Source organism: Podarcis melisellensis (assembly GCF_964234715.1).
Source record: "Podarcis melisellensis genome assembly, chromosome: 12".
Taxonomy (NCBI): Eukaryota; Metazoa; Chordata; class Lepidosauria; order Squamata; family Lacertidae; genus Podarcis; species Podarcis melisellensis.
In genome coordinates, this window is record NC_138544.1 from 51,417,726 (window position 1) to 51,444,832 (window position 27,107).

A 27,107-nucleotide genomic window follows, 5' to 3' on the forward strand; every position below is an offset into this window, starting at 1 on the left:
GATGGAACAGAGAAAATCTGTTCATTGTTGGTAGCAAACCTATACAGCACTCGGATCTGTAATCAGTGGGTTTGAATTTTCAGCACAGTTTGTATGATTTGTAAATGGGCAGCCAGCCAGCATGTTTTGCTTTGTATAAAAATAATATCAAATGAACAATCACTAACCATAACTGTTTGCAACAGGACATGAAGCAATTGGTTTTCTCTACAGGTGGTACAGCAAGCTAACATTAAAAAAAACCACACCTTCAAATAATGAAGGTATTTCATCCGCTTAGGGAAGATAACCTACGGGACATCTGCATTTGGAAGTTTTCAGAACAACATTTTTGGGGTGTTTTCAAAATCAGCTCCCTCACCATATTGAGGTGAATAAAAAATACGATAGGTTTTTTTGGTCTGCCCTCATGAAAGTTTCAGGTTCTTCTCTGTCCCCAGCATTCTCCTCATACACGCAGGGGTGTTTCCACCCCCCCCCCCCCAATGTCTGCATAATGTCATTGGCTAACCCATAATTCTCCCATTTGTTCCAGATTTTCCCTTTCCAGGAAAAATCCAGTAAGCAAAAAGCAGCAACCCAACAACAAACAGTTGCCAGTACCCCATTTGCAAATTAAGCCCCTGTTCGGAAGCACCTCAGTTTACCAGCAACTTGCAACACAGTACAGGATACATGTATATTTATGTATGGTATTCTAGTATTTCACAGATAAAAACAGGTACACTTGTGAACATATTATATGTCTATTACACAAAGAATCATGTCAAGTCCAGTTTCGTCCCCCACTATTACACAATGCTTCCTGTATTAAACATTCAGATTGCCTCTCTTGCTACACTAATTTAAAAGTAAAGAGTTACAGATGGGTAGCCGTGTTGGTCTGCCATAGTCAAAACAAAAAAAATTCCTTCCAGTAGCACCTTAAAAACCAACTAAGTTAGTTCTTGGTATGAGCTTTCGTGTGCATGCACACTTCTTCAGATACACTTCTTCTGTGTATCTGAAGAAGTGTGCATGCACACGAAAGCTCATACCAAGAACTAACTTAGTTGGTCTTTAAGGTGCTACTGGAAGGAATTTTTTTTGTTAAAAGTAAAGAGAGTGTTTTTTCTTTTCATTATTGATATTCTAGGGAAACACTATTCTTTTAACATATGAACAGTTCAAAATAAACCTCGGCAGGTGCAGCATGTGAAATGACTGTGCATGCCCAAGACTGTGCATGCCCAATATTTAGTCAACCATTTAAAACACAACATTAAAAACAGTTTGAAATGCATTACAATAACAAAAATGCATCTCGGTGCATTGATGCATATGCACGAGCCTCAAGATGCATCATTCCTAACCTAGAGATTCGCTTCTAGAGAACTGGGCATGGAGTGAGGCTCAAGCCTGGAAAATGACAGCTATAGCAATTCATCCAGGCAAAAAGTTAGCAAGCCTTCCTATATGTGCCCCCCAAAGGAACAGGTACAACACATTTGTCTCTGATAAATGAATACCATTGAAATATATGCATCTGACGTGCCATTGTCACATAGATTTGAACTTTGAAAGGGTAAATGCAACCTTATTGCTGTCAGAAATAATTCAGAGATTTTTCATACCTGGGATAATGGAAACGGTTTTTAAAGCTCTCAGCACCCGGAACATCCGAAGGACGGAAACACCGCCCATATCAATAAACTCTCCCAAAAGTCTGTAAAATCAAAATGTGAAATAAGTTTTTAAAAAATACAAACTTGGGGGAGGGGTTACAGCAGCAACACTGGTCCCCTAACCAGCCTTCTCGGTAGTGGCACCCGCCCTGTGGAACGCCCTCCCACCAGATGTCAAAGAAAACAACAACTACCAGACTTTTAGAAGACATCTGAAGGCAGCCCTGTTTAGGGAAGCTTTTAATGTTTGATGCATTACTGTACAGTGGTACCTCGGGTTACATACGTTTCAGGTTACAGACGCTTCAGGTTACAGACTCCGCTAACCCAGAAATAGTGCTTCAGGTTAAGAACTTTGCTTCAGGATGAGAACAGAAATCGTGCTCTGGCGGCGTGGCGGCAGCAGGGGGCCCCATTAGCTAAAGTGGTGCTTCAGGTTAAGAATAGTTTCAGGTTAAGTATGGACCTCTGGAACGAATTAAGTACTTAACCCGAGGTACCACTGTATTTTAATATTTTGTTTGAAGCCGCCCAGAGTGGCTGGGGAAGCCCAGCCAGATGGGTGGGGTATAAATAAATAAATTATTATTATTATTATTAGCCTGACCCAATTGTACAATTGTAGCTCTGCTCCACATACTCCTCCCTGTGCCCATGAAAGGCATTTTAGTGGCAGTGGGCAGCCATGCTGCTCTTGAATGGAAGCAGAGCCTGCTTGGCATCTTACATTCACCCCCAAATCCATGCCCTGGCCTACAGGTGTATAACTTGGGGAGGCCTTACATTCTGGGTAAATGAACATCGCAGTCAATCAAATGGCCACTGCAGGTACAAATTGCTGCCATTCAGAAGTGGCGCTGCCCAGGGCTAAAATACCCTCTAAAGAGCTGGCACAGGGACGCCCCCCATGGAGTTCGATGCAGCCATGGCATCAGCTAGTGGGGTGGGAGGCATTAAGTTCTTTCTCACTGCCCAGAAAACCAATGGCCTGGCAGAAGCAGAGGGACAGCCCTTAGCATCATGGAACTGTAGTGTTGGAAAGGGCTCTCAGGGTCATCTAGTCCAACCCCCTGCAATGTAGGCTTAAAATCCGGGAGCTTGTCTACAGCCTTAGTGTCTCTACCGTGCAAAGCATTATATATGCAAGTAAGATCCGGAAGGACCTTTCTTGTATATACAACAGTATATATATTATATTAATTAATATTAATTTAAAATTAATATTTAAAATTAAAATCAATTTTAATTTAAAATTAATATTAATTAGCAACAATCAGTTTGGAGGTGCAAATATAGTGAGAAGGGTGGTGGGAAAGATCTGACTCGGCCTAGCCAGGGCTAGTTTCATTTCTGCTAAATGTTTGTAAATACAAACTGGGAAGCCCAGCCAGATGGGCGGGGTATAAATAATAAACCATTATTATAAATTATTATAAATACTGCGGTTACCTTGGTTTACAACCATAATCCGTTCCGGAGGTTGGTTTGTAAACCAAAACAGGTTGTAACCCAAGGCGCGCTTTCGCCAGTGGGGCCTCCCCCCCAAAATTGTTCATAATCCAAAAAAAATTGGGTTGTAATCCAAAACAAAAAGGTTGCAAACCAGGATACGCACTTCCGGGTTTGATGTTTTTGTAATCCAAAGCGTATGCAAACCAAGACGTATGCAAACCAAGGTACCACTGTAATCATTACATGAGCTTTTTTTTGAGGGGCTCTTACTTCAGGCTGAGGCCTATAAGCAGGAGGTAGCCTTTGGGGCGTGATTTTGTTTTTGTTTCATATTTCACCCCTTCAAAATAAGACATCTAGGCAATCTTCCATGTATGTATTAGTCAAGACCAGAACTTTGGCTTTCCTTCAGGCCTATCCATGGCCTTTATCTCGATGTATTCAAGTGACATGTGACTATTTTACTGATGTATTTTTTACTTTTCTACCCCAGCGTTCCTCTCAAGAGCTTGGGACATTTCCTGGGCAGTCTTCTATTTTAGGTATTAGGCTCAGATGGTGGCCTTTTACCTCAGATTTATAAAGGAATACTGCTACTTTCACATCTCTTTCCAAAGATTTCTGGGCACTTCCTGGCCAATCATGGCTCCGTCTAGTTATTAGTCAGTCTCAGAACTTTACCTCAGGCTGAGGGACTATGAGCAGATTTTGCTGAAGCCTGTAAATTGCTCGTGCTCACTTTTATTCCCCTCAGCAGAGCTTCTGGGCTTAAACTACAATATGGTTCCACAGTCAGAAGTTTGAACATGAAACAGTTTTTCAGCACAAAAGCACAGCTCTGGGGAAAGTTACCAATATCCTGGCATTTTGAGAGAAGCTAAAATTGACAGATTCGCCAATCCCCTACTGCAGGGTAGCGTGATCACTTGCACCACTGAGGCATCTGATCAAGGCCTGTATTTTAAAATGAGCTTAAAGATTTGCAAATGTTTCATGCCAGGCAGAAAACCAGCTGGCTAAGGACTTTGGCAGATGTTTATCCTCCCGGACAAGGGCCCCCTGATTTATAGCAGAAGCAGGAGACAAAATTCACCAAGTTGTAAAAGGGAAATACAGGCTGGGAACAAAGGTTACACTGACCCAACATATTACAGAATACAATCAAGCTGCAAAAACACTAATTAAGAGTTAGTAAATAGTAGGATTTATTGTTTAACAGAAAATAATACCACGTGCCTCCCATTAGAGACTAGCCACATTTTCCTAAGGTTAAAGGGCAAGAGCTAATGGGGAAAGCAGCTGGCTGGGAAAGGGGGGTGTAAACTGAAGAGTTTTACTTTGCAAAGGCCTTTTCTTCTAAAAAGCTATCTATGTTAATGTATGAGATTTGTTGGCTTAAATGTAATTATGCAAAGGATTTAGAAAGTAAGAAATGTTAGATTCTTATGTTAGATTCTTATTTCATTGATGGTGTGTGAGAATGTGAACCCAAGATCTCTGTTTAAGACACAATGTAATACCATGAGCCATCTGTTTTAGCCATTTGTTTTGGAATGGAGGGGCAACAAGGGCAAAAGGTGATCTGGTAATTAAGGTGCCTTGTTGAGGCAAATGTAAGATATATGGCTACTTGTCTGCCATTTATGGATAGAAGGAAATATAGCTCTTTGTCTCCCATAAAAGGTAATAGGAAATGGGTGTATCTTTTATGATTGGTTCTAGCAAACAGCCAATAGGAATTTCAACCAGGCTGATTGGACAGAGGCAGCCAAAGGAGGAGCAAGGGGGCTGAGCTGAGGAAATATAAGTGCTGACCATCAGGGCTGGAGTGGGCAGAGCTTTGGTAATCATATACCACTGTGTCTCTCATTTATTTGTCTGACAAATAAATTATTATTTTAATTTCTCTATTGCTGCGTTGAATATTTCATTCCAGCTAAGCGTTAACCACAAGCAGGGTGCTACAGTAGAACAACTAGTTCTAATGAAGGAGGTGAGGACAGGTGACCCCACCTAGGCCCAAAGTCACCCCCCTCCAATAATCACCCCAGACCTCAAAACTGACCAAAATTCCCTTTCTCTCTCTCCTAAAAACCCACAGCTACAGCTTTTCTGTGGATTCTCACAAGATGCCTTGCATAGGCAAAATGTTACTTTTATCAGTACGAGAGAGCTCCAAAAAGCTAATGAATAGGCTCTGTCAGAGCAAGCCTGAGAACTGACTTTTATCTCATTCAGTTGCAACATCTTGGACATGCTGAACCACAAGGCTCCTCGACCCCCTTGGCTTCTCAACCCCTTTCCTGGGAAGAGTCCAAAAGAGTCCCAAGACAGGAGCTTTCTGTTCATGCTCAGGTGAACTCTTGAAGAGGAGGAGAAAGGGGAGGGAACTGGAAGGGGAATATATGCTCTGTGCAAATGGCTGTGAACTCGTGCTTGTTTGTGAGTTAGCACACACTTGCTCCTTCTACCAGTTCATGGATGGTAGAAATAAAGCTTTTTCTCTGAAACTATTCCTTGAGTGTCTGTTTGACTCCCACTCCCTTTCCCGGGTGCAATACTTTTTCCCACCCGAGGGCAAAGCCTCATAAGGCTACACTAACACCTCAAGCGACATGGGAGTCAAAAACCCTCAGCGAAGAAGTATCTTATCTTCAGAGGAGAGTGGACCAGGGGATTGGATCAGCTCTCTGCCTGCTGAGTCCCAAACAGGATGGAAGCGAGACACACACTTCCTCCAGGGAGCTGCAATCCTCTATTAGGAGCCATTTGCAATTAATGGTGTGTTAGTGCTGCCTGCAAGCAAGGCTCTCAAAGCACTGTCCTTTTAGTACCGGCGCTGTATGGAAAAGGATCGGGCATAATATACAGAGAGTGCAGAATGTAGTAATGGGGAACAGAATTCAACATCCTGAGAAAGTCAATCTCTGGTCCTAATGCCTGCAAAAATATTAGGCTGGAGAAGCTGATGAATCACTATTTGAGCATTTGGGGGGAATCCCAAGTTTTACAGCCGCGCGACAAAATCTTTATGAGCAAAATCTAGAGTACTAGAAAGCATTTCGTGATGATATGAATGGCAGCTGCCTCGATAAGAGCTTCCTCTAATAGCTTTTATATGTGCTTTTTACCCAGAAATTAATTCAAACTTCTTTTAGGCTCTGAGACCAAACATTTTTCCATGTATAAGATGCCCCCATGTATAAGACGACCCCTATTTTTTGAGCCCAAAATTAAGAAATAATTAATTGCAACATTGCGTGTATAAGACGACCTCCAATTTTAAACTTAAAAAAAATTGGGGGGAAATATAGTCTTATACATGGAAAAATATAGTAAGTATTCTAAACATGGAAGGGGAATAAGTGCATGCTATGTTGTTGTTGTTTTTTAACGTCCCTTTTAGCCACCACTGTCCAATTTCTTGAGAGGAAATTATTTAATTGCAGCAAACACTGATGCTTACGCCATCACGATAACACTGAAGTCTAGCCAGTTCCATGGGTCTCGAAGGAAGGTGAATTCATTCAAGCAAAAACCTCTTGCCAATATCTTGATTAGACATTCGAAGGAATAAATGGCCGTGAAAGTATACCTGGGGAGTGAAAGTATACAGGGAAACAAGGTCAACACAGAAAGTAAGGTAACAATCATAAAGTATATTCCTCTGGCTTACCCCAATGTTTTCAGTTTTAAATCTATGCCCATTTGCCAACTCCCCATAGAGTAATGGAAAGTGAGCATTCATGTGATATTTGGTCCTTTTCTGTCTCGAGGCATCATAAGGGACTAATAAACTGTAATAACTCTTTTTTTTAAGTAGAGGAAAAGCCTGTGGGTTGACCTTAACAAAGGCATACTAAGAGTAAACCAATTTGCTGGGGGAAAAAAGTGATAGCAGCTTGGTCAGAGGGCATTCTGAATATTACTTTGTTGGATTTTAGATTATGAATTTAAAATCAGTGTTGAAGTTGCTTTTCCATTACATATTGTTTGTGGACTGAAAACAGCAACAGCACTCAATACTGACCATATTCACTGCATTGAATAAGTGAACATTAGCCATTTCTGCTCCTGTTTCCATTTTCTTCAGCATTCTCTGGCATCCCTAGCGGTGTGTAATAGTCCCCAGATAAAGGCATCCAAGCTTGAAATAAACTCAAACGAGGAGCACATGAATTAATCCTTGCATAAGACACATTTTTTCCAAAGTGTGTCCTGCATTTTTAGGTCCTGTATTAGGAGAATATAGTCGAAACAGAAGGAACAATATCACCAAAGTTACTTACTCAACATACTTCGTGGAGGAAGTCTCGCTGCTATTTGACTGCACGTCCGCAAGAGCCATGAAGACACAATTGGTGAAAATAGTGACCATAATAAACATAGTGAACAATGTAAGTAACAGGAGTTAAGGAAAATGACAATTGAAAAACTTTACACTAGAATTTGCTGTGGATTCTCAGCTTCAAATGTGGCTTGATGTAATGTTGAGCATCCACAGACTGCTAATATTATCCCATAAAAATATTAGGTTTGTAGAAGTAGCACAACTTTTCACACACCCTATGACAGCCTTCCACAACATGGTACCATCCAGATGTTTTCATCAGCCCCACCAGCATAGCCAAGGCCTTGGGGATTATTGAAGTTGTAGTCTAAAGCAGTGTTTCCCAATGTTGGGTCTCCAGCTGCTTTTGGACTACAATTCCCATCATCCCTGACGACTGGTCTTGCTAATTATGGATGATGGGAGTTGTAGTCCAAAAACAGCTGGAGACCCAAGGTTGGGAAACACTGGTCTGAAGAATCTGGAGGGTACCATCCTAGGGAAGACTGCCTTACAAGGAGTTGTGTTCCAGGTGTGGATGCACGTTGTATCTCTCTTCCTGAATGACAACAGAATTTGGCTGAATGGCAGCAGTGTGGCATTGGGAGAGAAGATATTTCTCTCAATACTGGAACTCAAGGCCACCCAGTGAAATTGGTTAGATGCACATTTGTTCTGAACGACAAGAACAACAAAGAGGGATTCTTTACACACACACACACACACACACACACACAACACCAAAAAACCACAATCAACTTAATGCAGGATTAGCCAGATGTTGTTGGACTACAGTACCCATCATCTTGATCATTAGCCATGCTGTCTGAGACTGATGGAACCTGAAGTCCAAAACATCTGGAGGCCACCTTGTTGGTTAACCCTAACATAATAGGATCCATTACCATCAGAAGGCTATAAAAGAGATAATTGAATGGAGAATTGGTTCATGAATAGAGGTCTGTTGCTCTTGCACTTCTTCACGTAAAGGATATGAATGTACCAAAAGCTTAATTACCATTCGTCTGATTGGATGAAAAGGGCTAAAGATGTACAAAGCACGTGTGGCTGTAAATCGGAAGATGGCCTTCCCTTTGTTCAACACCATAAATGTCTGTGGGTGGAAATACATTAACTGGAAACATTGTTCTATGACAGTAAATGCTAATATCACACTATGCGCTCCGTCCCTAAGTATATCAATTAAGGGGAATGAATTTGGGAGATGTGGTTTTTTTTTAAAGTAGGCTACAAAAAAAGGTGTCAGGAATGTTCATGAAAGGCAGGAGAGAGACTGTGAAAGCTGCTGGAGGAACAGGTTTCCCTGTCTTCCTAACTTGCTCACCTTAAAGGGCTAGCAGGATTCTAGGGGCTGATATGTGACAATCAATCATTTATTTGTATGCCGTATTTCCAAAGTTCAAACCATGTGCACGGCGGCTTACAACATATAAAAAATGATGGGGTGGAACTGTCAAAAAGCACAGGAAAGAGAATGAAAACCTAGCAGAATAACTGCAGCGCTAACTGGAGAAGCTGAATTGTGATGCTACAGTCCTGTCAGCCAATAGGGGGTTCTTCTCAGTCTCTCTCCAGGATTGTAGTTATCAGCTAAGGCTAAAGTCCGCTCAACGCTGCGCTAGAAATCAAGGAGAATACACTGTCAGAAGGAAATCTGCAATGTTAATGAAGCCCTATTAGAATTATTTAAAAAGCACACAACTCTCCACCTTCCTCCGATCACCTTGTTTCTTTCAAATAAATCCAAACAATAATGCAGTTCCCGCCCCCCCTTCTCATTATATTACCAAAGCCTATGGGCCACAAAATATTTCTTCACCTTATGATCATGGTAGTAGGGGTCAAGATCCTCAAGAGGTTCTCCAATGAGCTCCAGAGGAGGGTTTCCATACAGGGCAGGCAGCTTCTGGAATACCTGTAGGTCAAGCTGAGGGCGTGGCTTCTCTGCAGGGGGTGGGTCTCTGCATGCTTTCTTGGCCGCAATGCGTTTCTCAATGGCAACCAAGGATTCGGGAGTGAAGCGGCGGAAGTTGTTAGCTCCCAGCAACATCAAGTCAGCCATTTTTGCATTCTTCTCATAAGCAGAACTTACTCCTCGTTGCAAAATTCACTGTGGAGCTATATCTGTGTTTGGCCACACGGTTGGGAAACACTTTCTGAACAGCAGAGCAAAGCAGGAGATGACTAGATAAGGACACCAACTGAAATCTTAAAGTCATAAAAAGTGGTTTAGTGTTGCTAATGTGGCAACTCGTTTCTCGTTAAGTGCACATTTGCTTACAATTTAATAAAATAAAGGAAACTTTTCATTGCAGAAAGGGGAAGCCTCGAATATTATCCGGACTATAGACAATTCCCATAAAGTGTAAAATGGTCAGAAAGAAAGAAATGGCCACACAAATTAACTTTCATACCCCAGAGGTATTCTTGGAAGATCCCCATTGATCTCAGTAAAAGACAATGACTCAGTTGCATATCATGCAGCCTCAACTGCACAGATTCAGAACAGATAAAATGAGGTACTTCTCCACACAACGGAAAATTAAGGGTGTAACCACTGTGCACACTTAAGTGCAAATAAGTCCCATGGAACACACTGCCAAAAGTGATACCCAGTGACTTAGATAGCTTTAAAAAGTGGCGAAACAAAGTCATTGTAGTTCTATCAAGAGCTCTCAATGGGATTTCCCTCTTTAGAGGCAGTATACTTCTGAATCTCAGGATTATACTGATCGAAGAAGATTGCCCTCATTCTTGACTGACTTTGTCATGGATTAAAAGCTAACCATGACATCATGGTATCTGAAGAAGTGTGCATGCACACGAAAGTTCATACCAAGAACTAACTTAGTTGGTCTTTAAGGTGCTACTGGAAGGAATTTTTTTTGTTTTGACCATGGCAGACCAACACGGCTACCTATCTGTAACCATGACATCATGTTCACTATAGGATTTCGGATTGGCTAGGAATAAAGTTCCTAATATATAGACCAATTAAAAATGGTATCAAAGCAACTATCAGTCAGGAATCAAAAAGGCAAAGAATTGTGGAAGTTTGGGAAATAATTGCACACACCCTCAAAAAAAGAGAAAAAAATGACTACACTTTCCTAGAGCTGTTGTTCTCTGGATGCAAAATTTGGGTTTCCTTGGCACATTGATTTGATATTTCTTCAAGTGCATATTACATCAGCCCTGAATATATCCTCTTCCAAATACAACCACCAAGGAAATCTGTTGAGATTTACTGCAGTTCGCATTGTTCGAGACAAATGATAGTGGGGCAAAGGAAAGCTAGTTTGAATTATGTATGGATTGATAGCACTCCTCCGCAGAGCACAGGGGGAATAGTATAATTGCTGCTCTTCACCCTTTGCCAAATGTTGCAGGCACCTGCCCAATAGTAGCTTGTTAGCAGCTGCGGTGCTTCTGTCAAAGCATGCCCAGCATAAAAGGGTCACAATTTGGTTTTGAAAACCTAACCATATGCACAACTATGTCATTTTGCCCTGAGAATCCTCCCAGTTGCCACACGGAAATAGACATTTAATACTGGATGCAGAATTTAGCACCCTGAGAACCTTAGTGTGCATTTTTGTCTAATGCGAAGAGCCCTGTCAAGCAACATGTTATACATTATTATAACATACGGTAGGAGTCTTGTACCCAGCATTGCTTGGGATTTCTAAGAAACCAAATAACCAGGGCAGTTTTGAAAGTTTCCATCCACCATCTTAATTTAAAATGGTACCCAACTGTATCAAAATGGTATCCAACTGTATCTCAGGAACCATAATGTAAAATTAGGTTACAATATCTTCAGCAGTGTCCAAATATATAGCGAACGAACAACTTTCCAAAATATTTAGCAGACTTACAGCCTCATGCCCAGTGCTGCGAAGTGATGTAGGGTTGTGTATAATGCCAGTCCTAGTCATTATTATGTGACCAGGTTTACAGCTTAAAGAGCTCTTACCCTTCCCCAGCATACCTGGGTGTTACCTGGAACGGGAGCCTTTTTAACTTCCCATGGAAGGAACCAATAGCTGTGCTGATCTCAAGAGTATGTGTGTAGCGTAATCTCTTGCAGAGCATAAGTAGCCTCTGTACGGAGTGCTGGATGACTTAAAAGCTGCTAGAATCATCTATGGGATGGGTGGAAGAACATCTCATTTCAGCCAAGTGACCATATGCACTCAAAGGCTATACAGGGAGAGCAGGGCTGCTATTTAAGTTATCCGGGGAATTTCTCATTTTATGCCAAGCAGGACCACTGAGAGGTAGATACAGGGGGTACTAATGTACCAGGCCCACTGCCAGCAGAGGCCCAGACTCTCAGTCTTCGTGTGTGTGTGTGTGTGTGTGTGTGTGTGTGTTAAGTATGCCTTTAGCTCTCCTACAAAGGAAGCTATGGAGCAAAATGTGCAGATCTCTGTGAGATGATCCATCTTTAAGTGTTTTCGCCAGTGAGTGAAGCTGTGATTGACAGATGAGTTGTTTAGACACCAAGTGATAGGAATCTCTGTGACTCTAAAGAGCTTCTGTTTTCTCATCTCCTTTAGTGCAGTTTTCCTGCATCTTTCTCATTTTCTAGTCATTGGAATCTCCATAGTTTGCCCTTCTTTTTTTCATAGTAACCAGGATGCATCTTTCCTGTGGTGGATTTGTCTGAGATCAGGTACAGTACTCCCTAGGAATACTTGATTTGTAAATAACGCTACACAATAAATATGGGTGGGTGTTATCCCTCCCTCCCTCCTCCCTCCCCCGCCGCCACAACTACCACTGGCATGGAAGGTTGCTCAGATGGGAATGTGGCCCGTGGTCTGAAAAAGTAATGGAGACAAAGATAGCTTCTAGTCAAGTGGAGGAATAAGACAATGAATGCCTATTTAAAAAATAGGAAACATTTGGTCCTTGAGCCTGCTGTTAGAGATGGGGGAAATAAGTTTCTACACACATAATAGGTAAAGGTAAAGGGACCCCTGACCATTAGGTCCAGTCATGGCCGACTCTGGGGTTGCGGCGCTCATCTTGCTTTATTGGCCGAGGGAGCCGGTGTACAGCTTCCGGGTCATGTGGCCAGCGTGACTAAGCCGCTTCTGGCAAACCAGAGCAGCGCACGGAAACGCCGTTTACCTTCCCGCCGGAGCGGTACCTATTTATCTACTTGCACTTTGACGTGCTTTCGAACTGCTAGGTTGGCAGAAACAGGGACCGAGCAACGGGAGCTGACCCCATTGAGGGGATTCGAACCGCCGACCTTCTAATCGGCAAGTCCTAGGCTCTGTGGTTTAACCCACAGCGCCACCCGCATCCCACGACACACATGATATTCTCTGCTAAATATACAAGAGGGTCTAAGAGACGGAATTCTCTCTGTATGCCACAGGAGAAGTGAGGAACCATCTTTTCCTTCTGGGCAGCTTTCCGGAGGATGTGAATACACATGCCCTATAATACTGGAACGTAGGGTGGAAGGGATCATCCATTGAAAGTGACTGGTAGGCAATTCTTGACAAACAAAAGGAAATGCTTCTTAATGCATCACATAATCAGTTTGCTGTTGCATGATGTGGTAATGGCCAGTTGCTTAAATTACTTGAAAGAGGAAGCAACAATGTAATGGAGGAGGAGAGGTCTACTAAGCCTCATAGTTCTATGGTACTTCCATGTTCATCAGCAGTGTGCCTTTAGAGAAAAATGTAGTTCTTGGGAAGCAACTCGACACCAGGTGAGGCCTGCCAGCTTCATGGCCTGATGGTGGGCTTCCTTGAACTTTCTGGCCACTAAAGGGAAGACGATGCTGGGCTAAAGGTCTGTTCCAGCTTCCTGCGTTTTCATGTTTCAGGATCTCTTCCCAAGCCTCACCAATAATTTATTAATTTACTTGCTTCATTTATGCAGCCACCCAATAACAGAGGTTCTCTAGGAGGCTCACAAAAATAAAATACAGTATAAAAAAAATTATAACATAATTTCAATAGAATTTAAAAATGAATTCAGTGATTTGTTGACAAGTGGAAGGAAGTGCTCTGAAGGTACTGTTCCCCTTAAATCTTTAGACTGGGGCACCTGGGTTCAGTACAAAGCACGATAATCGTGTTTTTTGGTATGATATAAATTCACTCCCCAACATTTTTCCTATGTTAAATATTTTCTAGATATCCTCCGAGAGATTGAATATTTGCTGCATATGCTCCAAGTAGTTGATATCTACATTGGATCTTCTGCTGTATTTGAGTTCCTTATTTCATATCTGACAGTAATTGATAGTGGGTATGTAATCCTATACATTATTTGACAGCAGTTAATAACTCACGTGCAGCGGCATTTAGCGTCTGACAGCATTAGATAGTCCGTATACAGTGGGATTTATTATTTGACAGTATTTGGCAGCTCAGAGACTTAATGTTTCATGCCTGCCAAAATAATCAAGAAAAAGTCCATAAGGCTAAAAGCACTTGTACATGAAACATTGCAGTAAAACCTCACTTACAAGATACAAATTCTGCACAATTTTTGAGTAGCAAAATGGGGAAACCCACTTTTCAATTTTTGGACACTGTTGTTTTCACTCTACCCCATGTGAAATCTGAGTGGTTTAATCCATACAGTTAAGCACTTCTTGCTGTCTTTAATGTTAATACAATTGTTTAATTGTCTTGAGATAGCACTCAATCTTCTCTGTCCATTGAAGGGCTGTTTCACTTGTGAAGTTTCTTTCCAACCCCAGTCTGGGCACTCCCTTCCGTATTTCCTATCTCCTACCATATCTCCCTTCCAACATCTGCTAGTGCTGATCAGAACTTACCAGCTCAGAACCAAAAGTAGAGGAAGGGAGAGAAGGGTGTGTAGTTCCCTGGGACAGCAGGGACCCCATTCATACAGAGTTCTGTGAGGTGTGCTGGGGTTTACTATTACAGTAACTAAAAAAACAATTTTATCTGGCTATATTTAGATAGCGGGAGTGGATGCAACAGGGAAATGCAAAGGAAGTAGGTGAAAACTTCATTAACAAAACAGGAGGAGGAGGACTGGAATGGAAGTGGCAAGGATTATCAGTGAGCAATACAGTTTAAAAAAACTTTGTTTTGGTTGAAGTTGAGAACTGAAGGGATTAAAGGATAAAGTTTGCAAACTATGGGTGGGTTTTCAGGATGAAAGAGGTGGTTCCATGTAAGATCTATTGCAGTGGCGGGAGTATTTTAAATATGGAAGACAATGGAGTTTACACTAAAAAAGCACACATCAGCAGTCATTCTTGCCATACCTAATTTATGCAGGGTGCAGAAACCAGATTTTCTTGAAAGGTATGTTCTCAGTCTGCACCTCCCAAACTAATGTGCAGCTCAGAACTCAATTATCCACCGGCTTTCATACTTCCTGAATGTCCTAAATTAGTTCTCAACTCAAAAGATATAATGTTCAAAAATGCATATTTTGGGAGAAAATCATTTTAAAATGTGTTTCTATAAATGAATTTTCATGAAGATTTTTTTTATCACAAATTAATGTAGAACTGGGGTGGAACATACTTATTCATGAACACATGCAAAAATAACAGGCAACTCAGTCTATTTCTGGTCCATATCTCTATTTACACCCTTAAAACCACGTGCTCCTGACAAGCCAGAAAAATGGCAGTGAACATCAGCATTATCTCATTCGAAAGCCAAACCATAAAACCAAATAGCCTAATCTCAAATAGCCTCCAAAACGTTTCATAAGTGTTTTGACAAGTTAGAAGGGAAGTATGGTATGGAATGTCTTCTGGAACATCATCCCGTAGCCTTATCTGAAAAAAAAGAGAAGACCCTGTTTTCCCTATCCAGCTGCAATCACTTTAATTGAATTGCTTTTGAGCAAGGCCCAAAGAATTCTGGTAGGCCCTCCAGATGGTGTTGGACTCCAACCCCCATAAGCCACAGTCAGCCTGCCCCATGGTGAGGGATGACGGGAGAGTTCAGCAACATCTGAGCCAGTGTGGTGTAGTGGTTAAGAGCGGTAGTCTTGTAATCTGGGGAACCGGGTTCGCATCTCCGCTCCTTCACATGCAGCTGCTGGGTGACCTTGGGCCAGTCACACTTCTCTGAAGTCTCTCAGCCCCGCTCACCTCACTGAGTGTTTGTTGTGGGGGAGGAAGGGAAAGGAGATTGTTAGCCGCTTTGAGACTCCTGAAGGGGAGTGAAAGGCGGGATATCATATCCAAACTACTCCTCTTCTTCTTCTTCTTCTTCTTCTTCTTCTTCTTCTTCTGAAGGGCCACAGGCTCCCCCACCTGTGCTGTAGGGAAACCCACTCTGTAGTACTTCTTGGAGGGAGGTAGGATGAAATACAAATGCAATTGCTTATTCCATGCTGATTCACCATAACGAAATTAGATTGCCATCTCCAAGAGCCACCACCAGCACGGAAACCTTCCGGGAAACCTGATGCTAAATTACGAAGCAATCATCTCATCTGCCAGCCTCTTCTAAGAGCTTTTCCCTCTGAAAACCCATCGCAAGCTAAGCATTTGTCATCCTCTAAAGTGAACCATAGACACAGAAGATGAAATTGTGTGGCTGTTTGGGACTTTCGGATTCTAAAGTGGAACGTGTAGAATGAATTATTTGGCAGCTCAGGAGAATAAACCAGAGATCAGAACAAAGTTGACTGTCTAAAAAATATGGGATAACATGGCATAGAACAGCTGATCTACTATCATCTCTAGCTTACTCAACTCTCAGCAGTTGAAATTTGAACAATTCTTGTTCTATCATTCATGTGGCAGTTGCACATTGTTTCACAACTATCTTGCTGATAAAGAACGTTAGGAAGAAGCTGTTAAGGCTGATAAGCCAAGAGCCCCAAACTCAAATTCTCACAGTGAAATGTGCTGGCAATGCCCTTCAGCGAGTACATTTTACACCTATAATTCCTTTGCCCCTCTCTTGCTGCCTGATTCGTGCAAAAGGTCAAGGAGAAGAGGGAACATAAGTTAACTGTTGTTGCACTTGGTACCATCTGCCGGCTGAATTTGACCCAGAAGGCATTAGATGCTGACTCCCTGAAATTTAGGAATGTGTCATTGTCATTCAGTAAACAGATCGTGAACGTTGATGCCTTATTCTTACTTCTTCTTTGCTGTTAAGATTAATGGCTTTTCTAGTATTGTTATTTTTGGCTATAGACACCTCTTTATCAAATTTATATTTCTCGCCAACATTCTCATTTACAAAAGCCCTGGTTAAGCCATTGTGCTCAAACAGTATATCCAAAGTTCACAGCCAACTGTGCATTATCTCAAAGCAATAGGAAGCATTGTTAAGGCTGTAACCAGCAGTGGCTTTGGGAGGACGTGGGCAGAGGCAGTGGCATCCTCCCAGCAGGGCTGGTAGTGGTGACCTGGGGGCCAACACCCCTGAGCTCCTATGCCACCATCTCACCTGACACCATACCTTTCCAGATAAACTCAGCGCTGCCATTGCCAGGATGTCTCATGTGCCACTGCTCATAACACATATCAAAAAATGTGTTAATTAAATCCTTGCCAAAAAGGATCAATGGGGCATCAGCAAACAACTGCATTGCTGTTTCATTCTGCTGGTTATGTGTTCTGCTGGTATAGTCTCCTTCCAGTGTGTTTTTAAGTAAATGAAAAGGAAATCCTGCCTCATCAACCTAGAATTCTATGTGTGCTCCAACAGACAGCATACACTTTGATTTTGGGGAGGGAAATGTAAAAAAAAAAATCCCTTGCAAAAATTCTTAAGAAAATTTAACAGTCATAGCATACGAGGTCCTCTTCTCTTAGGGATCAATAACTGGTTACAAAGCTTGAAGCAGAAAATGTGGTTAAACAGACAATGTTCACAGTGGAGAGAAGCAACAGTTTTTATATGAGGTGTGGTGATATAAAACATATTCCTAAACAATTTGGAGTTCAGAGTTCACCCACGAGTTAGCCAGTTTTACAGATAATACCATTCAGTTTGGTGTAAGCCCAAGAATACTATGAAGAGTCCCAAAAGAATCTCTCCAAACAGTGTGACCGTACAACCGAACAGCAAAGAAGATTCACTGAAAGAGATTGCATAACTCTGGAAGAGAATATCTAAGTTCACACATACATCAGTTAGGTTGGAACTGATTGTAGCCATCTACGATCAATACATTGGGTTCATAGTAGAGGCTCACAGATAATGTCACCCAATAAATACTGGTAATAGAAAAACCATACTCTATGCTAGGAATTATTAGACAACTGATGAAAATGTAAGTACAATTGTCATAATAGCTTATCTATGGTGCAACTACACATGGAATACTATGAAGTTGTGATAGTTTCATTTCTTTTTTAGAAGAAAAGATGCTTTGAAGAGCTAGAGAGCCTGCAAAAATTCATTCTTACTCTTGTTAATACTAGAACCACATCCAATTAAATTCACAGTATACTTTATGAGTTACACATTTAAATAAGATTCCAACCTTTCACCCCGCCTTTCAATCTCATTGTCTCCTGAAATAAACCCATTTTAATAATATTAATGATAATCTACTGTTTGATAGGTATGTATAATGAACATTTTCTGGGTTGTTAGATCAATCCATTTATTGACCCGGTAGTATCAGATTTCCAAATTCTAGCGATAAGTTAATTAATTTAGTTGATTACCTCTCACCCGTAAAGGAAATTACATTCATTCCAAACCTTAATTCAACCCCAAGGAACTGGAAATCAATAACACTATATTCAAAAGCAAATTATGATTCTCCCTCTTTTCCTCCATGAAACAATGAAGTTTTTACAGTTGGTGGGTTTTTTTTAAAGAAAATAAAGAATTCACCCCAGATGAGTCTAAAAAGAGCTTTGGTTATCAAAAATGCACCAAGATGCGAAAATGTTCTTGGTGCTAAACATCCCCTCTCCCTCTTGGGGAAAGGAGGGAAATTATAAACCACAAAAGAGACTTACATGTTTTTCCTGGCTTTCTAAATGAGGTCTCTAGGCTTTACTTAAGTCCAAATGGACACCAATTTCATCCCAGTGTCTCCCAACGATGAGAAAAATCCCATTCATTGTTGCTGCAACGCTTTTACCATTTTTTCTTTGAGCAATTTCTTCTCCACGGTGTCAGAGCTCAGTTTGAGAGAGAGAGAGAGAGTCATTTGTCTGTGGGGTGTGTGTTGAGAAAGGGAGGGAAGAGTGAGTGTTTGTTTAGATGCTGAAAGTGGCTAATGCGGTTTTGCACATTCTCCTGGGGGAAACTGTAACCTGAGTAAGCAGAGTTGGGAAGGCTCCTCTTTGGCTCTTCCTTGGAGACATTCTTTTAGCCCTGTAGAGAGCGAGACTCTTTTCTGATGGAGCTATACACCGTCGCCTTGCGCCAATGGATCTTTTTTAAAGTGTTTATTTTAAAAGAACAGGCAAGCTCAAAAGAAAGCATGGTTTTGGAATTTTTGAAATGTTTCAGAATTCTACACCCTGGATCCAAGGGGATAAGCATTGAGCTTCAACACAGTTAGGATCTTTGAGTTCTCTCACCAGCTTCAGATTCCTGCACCATTCAACAAATCATTCCCAAAGCTCAGGGCAAATTAGAAGAAGAAGAAGAAGAAGAAGAAGAAGAAGAAGAAGAAGAAGAAGAAGAAGAAGAAGGAAGAAGAGGAGGAGGAGGAGTTTGGATTTGATATCCCGCCTTTCACTCCCCTTCAGGCGTCTCAAAGCGGCTCACATTCTCCTTTCCCTTCCTCCCCCACAACAAACACTCTGTGAGGTGAGTGGGGCTGAGAGACTTCAGAGAAGTGTGACTGGCCCAAGGTCACCCAGCAGCTGCATGTGGAGGAGCGGAGACACGAACCCAGTTCACCAGATTACGAGCCCACCGCTCTTAACCACTACACCACACTGGCTCCCAGGTAACAGGTAACAAAATTAAACAGGTAACAAAAGAAAGTCATGCAGGCATGCACAAGAGCCACAAAAAAATCTCTTTATATCACCCACCTACCATGTTAAATGAATTTAACACAGCAAATTCACACTAGGTAATTCACAATATCTTGTACTGGACTCCCTTCCATTGGTGAACCAGGGTGCAAGAAGAGGAAAGAAGACAGTGCAAGGTGTCAACGTTCAAGAAAAGGAGAACAGAAGATCAGAAAGATTATGTGCCTTAGAAAGTTTGTTCTTGATAACTCCTTACAATTCCACTGTACTCTCTCCTCTAAAGAAAACTAATCATGGCAATGTGGACCATGGAACATCTAGCAGATAAGGGGAAAACACTAACCAGTTGTGCGAATTGGCCATTTGGCAAAGTTGAACAAAACTTACAGTTTCATAGCAAGTACACACTAAACTGGGGATGTGAGGAAAAGAAATGGGATCACAGAGCCTTGGGATTCATTATTCAGGTCAGCAAACACTCAAGGAAGGATGATTGAGCTGGGATACTAAACTGCATCATCAACCACTTTAGATAAGACTCTAGGATCCCTGACTGGGCAAATGAGTCTTCACCATCGCTATGCATGGCACTTTACAGGATAATGTGGGTCTAAATTCTAATAGTATGGGGTGAAGAGGAAAAAGGAGAATGGGAGTGAAAATATTGAACTGGCTGCATTTGCTTAGGGTTCATTGTGGTTGAAGATGAAGACCAGTCTCTTGGGGAGGGACAATGGGGGCAGTTGCTCTGGGCATCATGCATGCATGGGGCCACCCCACTATCAATAATGATAATTGGTGCTATGAAGAAATACTTCTGGATATATTTTTCACATCTGACTCCTGGCTTTCCAAAGAGGTGAGAGGTACCCAGACTTGTCTCATCCTATTTTCATGACTGCCCTGTGAAGGAGGTGAAACTGAGGGTTATTCAAGGTTAGCCAACTTCAAAGACTAGAAGAAACTTGAACCCTGTTCTCTGCAGTCAAAGTCCTAAACTTTGGCCACTGTACCACACTTTCTCTACAGGTATTGTTGTAGGGTAGATTGGACTGATGCTCCAGGAAAGCTTTGGGGAAACCTCAACCATGCTGCTAAATTACCGTAATCCACACGGCATTGAGATAGATTTACTCAGCCACTTGGTATCACTGTCTTGGCTTATGTTATGCCAAATTAAGAGCACCTAGAAGAGGCAGCACATTCAGACCAATCAAATGACTCCTTGGCCAAACTCAGTTTGCTCCCTTTCACGGTGTAGTTCTAGCTACCCAAATTTTTAATCTGACTTCTGGGTGGCTATAGACGAATAGTTCCAAGCCATAAGATCCTACAGTGTGCCTGGACATAAGGAGTTGCCTTATCTGGGCCAGCCCTAATTAGGTGTAGGGGGAAGGTTTCTCCATACAGTTGTTTTTGTGGTGTAATGAAAGGGGTAGGAAATTATTAGTTGCTTCATTTATGATTGTCATACATTTCGTGTCAGGAAGGGGAGAGGTACTTGTGGGATTTTCTGCCTTTTTGTTGTTGTTTAGTCGTTTAGTCGTGTCCGACTCTTCATGACCCCATGGACCAGAGCACGCCAGGCCCTCCTGTCTTCCACTGCCTCCCGCAGTTTGGTCAAACTCATGCTGATAGCTTTGAGAACACTGTCCAGCCATCTCGTCCTCTGTCGTCCCCTTCTCCTTGTGCCCTCCATCATTCCCAACATCAGGGTCTTTTCCAGGGAGTCTTCTCTTCTCATGAGGTGTCAAAATAACTTGACTGGCTTTTGAATCTGTGCATCTATTCCATAGTTTAGCTATGTCCTGTGTGCAAGAAGTACTTCTTTTGTAGGCCCTTAATCCTTTATCATTCAGTTTCATCAGATGGCCCCAACTTCTAGCATTATGAAGGAGGAAGATACACTTTTCCCTATCTAGTTTCTCTTCCACACCATTTATATATACACTGTCACATCCCTTAATTAATCTTGTTTTCCTAAACTAGAAAGCTGCAAATGAACTCAAACATTTTTTGTTGCAGATTGTGTGCTAGATGACCGAGATCACAGTTCTAGGCACATTGGTGGGGCTTGAGCCCCTCTGAACTAATCTGAACACGTGTTTAGTAAGCAATTGCTGATTTGAACTAACCCCAGAAATTCTTTAAAAAATTGTCCACTAGCACCTTAGAGACCAACTAAGTTTGTTCTTGGTATAAGCTTTCTAGTTTATACATGCACACGAAAGCTTATACCAAGAACAAACCTAGTTGGTCTCTAAGGTGCTACTGGACATTTTTTTATTTCTTTATATATTTTGACTGTGTCAGACCAACATGGCTACCTCCCTGAATCTAGAACCCTAAAATTCTGGCAGTCTTAGGTTAAAGAATTCAGCCTGGAAGATTAATAGCAGAATGAAGCTTTGTGTGTTTCAATTCCGACACACAAGCATGCAGACTGATGCTGTTCTCATGATTGCACTGCCAGTTTGCTGTGGCTTATGTTGCTACAACAAGAAGGAGTACTCCATGGGACTATTTTTGTCTGCATGTTTGGGAATTGAGACTTTGGAAGAAAACTGGCTGTTAATTGTTCCTGCATCCATACTTGGAAAGTGATTATAATCAGGTAATGACAAACTGGGCAATTGCCTGATGGTGCATTGATTGCATGATTGGCTGGATAATTATCTCTGCAAGTGTTTTTGACTTGAGGAAAAGGAATAATGAATATAGGACTTTGAATAAGGGACAGGTCTAAAGGCTTCTTTGGAGACGTTCTCTGCGGATTTTTCTCTCCTGCATAAAATTGGCTTCTCATTGCAATTACCCCCTGAGTTTGCAGCTCAGTACAAAGATGAGAGAAAACTATGGTTCAGAGGGGTGTGTGGCTCAGCACTCTTTAGGTGACTCCTCCTCTAATCCAGTCCCTGCAGAAAAACACTACCCAGTGTTCCAAATGGGTAGCAACAATGCAGAAAACTGGATGACTGGATAGCCAATATGGTGGTTAGATTTGGACTAGGGTAGCCCAGGTTGAAATCCCCAATCAAAAATGATGTACAGTGGTACCTCGGGTTACATACGCTTCAGGTTACATACGCTTCAGGTTACAGACTCCGCGAACCCAGAAATAGTACCTTGGGTTCAGAACTTAGCTTCAGGATGAGAACAGAAATTGTGCTCCAGCGGCCCGGCAGCAGCGGGAGGCCCCATTAGCTAAAGTGGTGCTTCAGGTTAAGAATAGTTTCAGGTTAAGAACGGACCTCCGGAACGAATCAACCGGAATGAATACTTAACCTGAGGTACCACGGTAGTGACTTTCACAAGGTTGTTATTATAAGGTAAAATAGAACAATCCCTGTATGTTGTGCTGAGTTCTTAGGGAGGAAGAACAAGGTGCACGTGTAATAGTCAATGGAAGAAACATTAAGGGTCCCTCTATACATCCCTTTTATTGTGCTTTCATGATTATTTGTGTTGTTGGTGTTATTAGGGTGCTTATATGTGATCCTACATTCAGGACTGGCTCGCCCATGAGGCAAGGTGGGATGATCACCTCAAGCAGCAGAAGCCCAGAGGAAGCAGATCCCAATGTAGTTCTTTATTCTTCCCCTGCTCCCTGACGTAGATCTTCACTCACCCTTCCTTGGCAGAGAGGGGGAGCCATTTTGTGGTTTGCCTCAGGTGCCAAAATGTATTGGGCTGGCCCTGCCTGCATTCAATACTTGCAAAAGCTTCAGGGCAGTTGTACTTGCTTTTGTTGCACTATAGTGCTGGCAATGTGCTCAATTAGATTTGCTTCTTTGTGATGTAACCATTCCCTTCATGCTTCCAATTGATGCCAGATACTGGCATTCTTATGGGGGTTTTGTGTATGGAATTGAGTGAAGGTTTAGCACAGCAATCACGGCCTGAACAGAATAACTTTCAAAGTGTAAAAATGAAGGTATGGTCGCATGGTGTCATATTGCAATGAGAGTATTGAAGAACCACAGTAATAAGGTGGTGAGCAGGGAAAAGAACAACAGCAGGCTGTATAGTTTACAATTTACAATAATTTTCCAAAAGCCTTGCATATTTTCACCATTCACAACTCAAACAGTGGTAGAGCCAAGTGAGCCTCAGAGGCAGTGCATTTCACAACTGAGGTGCCACAGCCAGAAAAGTCCTGTCTTGCATAAAGGTAAAGGTAAAGGTACCCCTGCCCGTACGGGCCAGTCTTGACAGACTCTGGGGTTGTGCGCCCATCTCACTTAAGAGGCCAGGGGCCAGCGCTGTCCGGAGACACTTCCGGGTCACGTGGCCAGCATGACATCGCTGCTCTGGCGAGCCAGAGCCGCACACGGAAACGCCGTTTACCTTCCCGCCAGTAAGCGGTCCCTATTTATCTACTTGCACCCGGAGGTGCTTTCGAACTGCTAGGTTGGCAGGCGCTGGGACCAAGCAGCGGGAGCGCACCCCGCCGCAGGGATTCGAACCGCCGACCTTTCGATCGGCAAGTCCTAGGCGCTGAGGCTTTAAACCACAGCGCCACCTGCGTCCCTCCTGTCTTGCATGCTCTGTGCCAAATGGTAGATGGCAGAATTTACAGAGCAGGGAATCCGCTGATGAAATGAGAGTACAAGTAGACACATATTGAAGGAGGCAATCTGGGTAAACCTGAGGAGCACATATCTGAGAACAGGGAACTACAAATATTAATAATGCTGATCTTTGGACAACAAAGATGAGCCAACCGTTGTCCTCTACCACTCCAACAAAAAGAGAGAGTAAGACATTTTGGGTTGAGTTTGCAGAATGCAGGAACAGAGAAATGACTCTAAGAGGCTAAGCAATTCCCTTTGGGGGTAGATATGGCACAGAGAGCAGCTTAAACGAAATGGACAAAGTAAATACTGAATGGATGGTAATGGACATTTGATAGAGGAATTAATTCTTAAAGATGGGAAACCTTTCAGTAGTGTATATATGCTTACTGCTTGCAAAGAGCACTGCTCATTAAAACTAATGCACGGCTATTTACAGCAAAACCCGTACGAAGGAAGCTATGGAGTTCTATCAGAGATAAAGCCTTTCCAGATGTTTCTGAAAGTGCAGGGTTTCTCAAACGCAAAGTAAGAGCATAAGAAAAGGCCTTCTAGATCAGACCAAGGTGTTTATGGGGATCACACCAACAAGGCACAAAAGGCAACATTTTGCTGCCAAAATGACTTGGTGATGGGATGCTATGATTCTACACATAACTGTGGCCTGATGGGAAGTCTTGCACATGACTGTGGCCTGATGGGAAGTCTTGCTCCTAAGCTTCGCTTCTGTACATAATGCTGCACAAACCATTCTAATACTACGACATTCACTCACCACCTTAGAATGTTCAGTTCACATTGAGTTCAGGAAAACATTGTACTTGACCCGTTCTTAATGCATAGTTGACCACATCTACGGATGAATGCTATATCAATCACTAGTAAAAGTTTAATAAGGAGGTTTTCACGCCTGTCCAATTCTGTGTTCCCTTTCCCACCCTTTAATCTATTGGTGATTAATGCTCATATGCAACCCTTGTATTGTATTTGTGTTAACCAATCAGCAACAAGCACATACGTGGCACTGCTATAATATTCAATAAAAGGGACTCCCCGAGACATGCTCGAGAGGTGCCTCCCATATGACGCTCGCTACCTGTCTGTCGTTATTTCAACCCAACACTTGGGGGAAAGACTGAAGACACACCTTCCTTAGCTGTGCTGCTGCTAGCTAATTAAGGGTTTGCTAAGCACTGGAGCATCCAAATTACGTCTCTGCTAGGTAATGTGTGGTGTGGACTATGTAGCAGTGCAGACAGAAGGTCCTGAGCTAAATTTCTTACATCTTTGGTTAAAAGAATCAGGTAGGAGTTGATGGGACAGACATTTGCCTGAGATCCCAGAGAGCCAAAATAGGTAGATGTCAGGTAGATAGTCAGGTGCTGAATAGCCAATACTTCCCTTTTACACAACTTCAATATATGCGTATGGTCTGCCTTCAAAAATAGTCCAGGAACTGCATTTGATCCAGAATAGAGCTGCAAGATTATTCTATGGGACTGGGCAGTTTGACCATATTATACTTCTGCTTTGTCAGCTGCACTGCTTCCATTCCATTTCTGGGCCCAAGTTAGAGTGCTGGTCTTCACCTTTAAACCTGTAAGCAGCTTGGGACCAGATTACCTGAAAGACTACCTTCTCCCACACGTATGTACCTGAACCTTAGGATCCTTTTCAGAGGCTGCGCTCAGAGTGCCCGTGCCGGAACAAAAGGAGAGGGCCTTTTCATTATTGGCACCCCAGTTATGGGATTTCCTTCTATAAGAGTCTTGCCTGGTCCTTTTGTTGTGGTTTGTTTAGTGCCAGGTGAATACTCTTTTTGTTCTCCCAGTCCTTCTCAATGTGAGAAGTTACTTACGTGGACTTACAATGAGACAAGGAGACACCGAGATAAGGTCTATTACTTCCCTTTTATTATAACGCGTTTGCAAAGGCGGGCTCCCCGTCCCAGGGTGGTACGAAGAGCCCCGAACAATGGACGGGCAAGTGTATTTATCCCTATTGCTGCCGCCCTTCATTCGAAGCTTGGCTTACAATCTGTCTAATCATCAAAGACATGGTACTAATACATCATCCATTCTACACTCTCTAAACCTAACCTTATTTAGAGACTCTTTCTACTTCCTTATCTTGTTGACCTGGCTCCCCTGCAGCCGAACCCACGCTGGAATTTACAACAGCCCAACTCTGGAATTTACAACTGAGTTCGAGGCACACCTTTTTACTCCTTCTCACAATCCCCCCTCTTTTTGTATCTTGTCTCGAACTCACATAATAATTCTTGGGCTGTTATTTCTGCTTCCTCATCGGATGTGGGTACTGAGGCATATTGCATCTTCATGAAATAAGTGGATACCTTCCGTTCCGCTAGGAGGGACAAAGAATTATTGATGGTTCTAACAAAGATTGGCAGAACGCATGGAAGTAGTACGCATCCTGCCGCAATTAACCCAATTAGGGCCACTATGGCCTGCAGACCAGGTAATTTAGGGAACCATGAACCAAACATATCCTTAAGGTTGCCAATACACATGAGCCGACCCAATTTAAAGGTAACCTATTGTAAGCATAGCTCTCACAAGCCCAGTAAAACCCATCGGGGGTTGTCCATTCTAGCATTCTGTTCTCCGGGTCTAGGAGAAAGCTCATATTGGTAATATTTCCGAGGGGAGAGGGCCAAGTTTTATTATTATTCCCTTGACTCCACCACTGTTTGTCCTCCCATTGTCCTATACAAGGGAGTGTCCCCACATGCGTTCCATTTATTCGGCTGGTGTTCCTGGTGAAGCATTCTGTCCCAACTAGGTGATTAGAGATTTGCCATACCTCGTTACCCAAATGCTTATAAGTGTAATTGTTTTGTGTTTTATATACCTCCGTATAGTTTACTTCATGAGCCACCCATGGCCACTGATCCCCCATTTGTTCCTCCACATACAAAACAATTTTTCACCGTTAATTCCTTGGCTATAGTCTCAGCTAAACTCAGGAACATATTATGGGCTTTAGGGGGTAGGGGAAGGGTATTTAAATGCTGTACTTCTTCCTCAAAATCTTCGAATACTGATATGGGTTGTCTTGTTACCTTAGTTGTGTGTATTTGTATGATGAGATATCCATAAGGATCTTTT

General features: G+C 42.3%; 1 protein-coding gene and 1 long non-coding RNA gene across 8 annotated transcripts in view; one reads left to right on the forward strand and one right to left on the reverse strand.

Moving 5' to 3' along the window:
* The window catches only part of LOC309381052 (sodium channel protein type 5 subunit alpha-like), a 34,902-nt gene extending 31,094 nt beyond the window's left edge, over positions 1-3,808 (reverse strand). For 4 of the 6 annotated variants that reach the window (XM_081931446.1, XM_081931442.1, XM_081931445.1 and 1 more), the window contains exons 1-2: positions 2,448-2,524; positions 1,614-1,705 (exon numbers count right to left, since the gene is read on the reverse strand). In XM_081931446.1, coding sequence (XP_081787572.1) covers positions 1,614-1,705; positions 2,448-2,509 — 154 coding nt within the window. In that variant the 5' untranslated portion in view covers positions 2,510-2,524. Of the gene's footprint in view, positions 1-1,613; positions 1,706-2,447; positions 2,525-3,596; positions 3,627-3,686 lie in introns of those variants that run through there. The other 2 variants (XM_081931443.1, XM_081931444.1) reach the window with 2 other exon arrangements.
* LOC309353430 overlaps positions 3,507-27,107 on the forward strand; it is a 45,896-nt gene continuing 22,295 nt past the window's right edge. The window contains exons 1-3 of one of the 2 annotated variants that reach the window (XR_014161842.1): positions 3,507-3,658; positions 6,566-6,759; positions 7,347-7,513. This is a non-coding gene — a long non-coding RNA (uncharacterized lncRNA). The remainder of the gene's footprint in view (positions 3,659-6,565; positions 6,760-7,346; positions 7,514-27,107) is intronic. The other variant, XR_014161843.1, reaches the window with a different exon arrangement.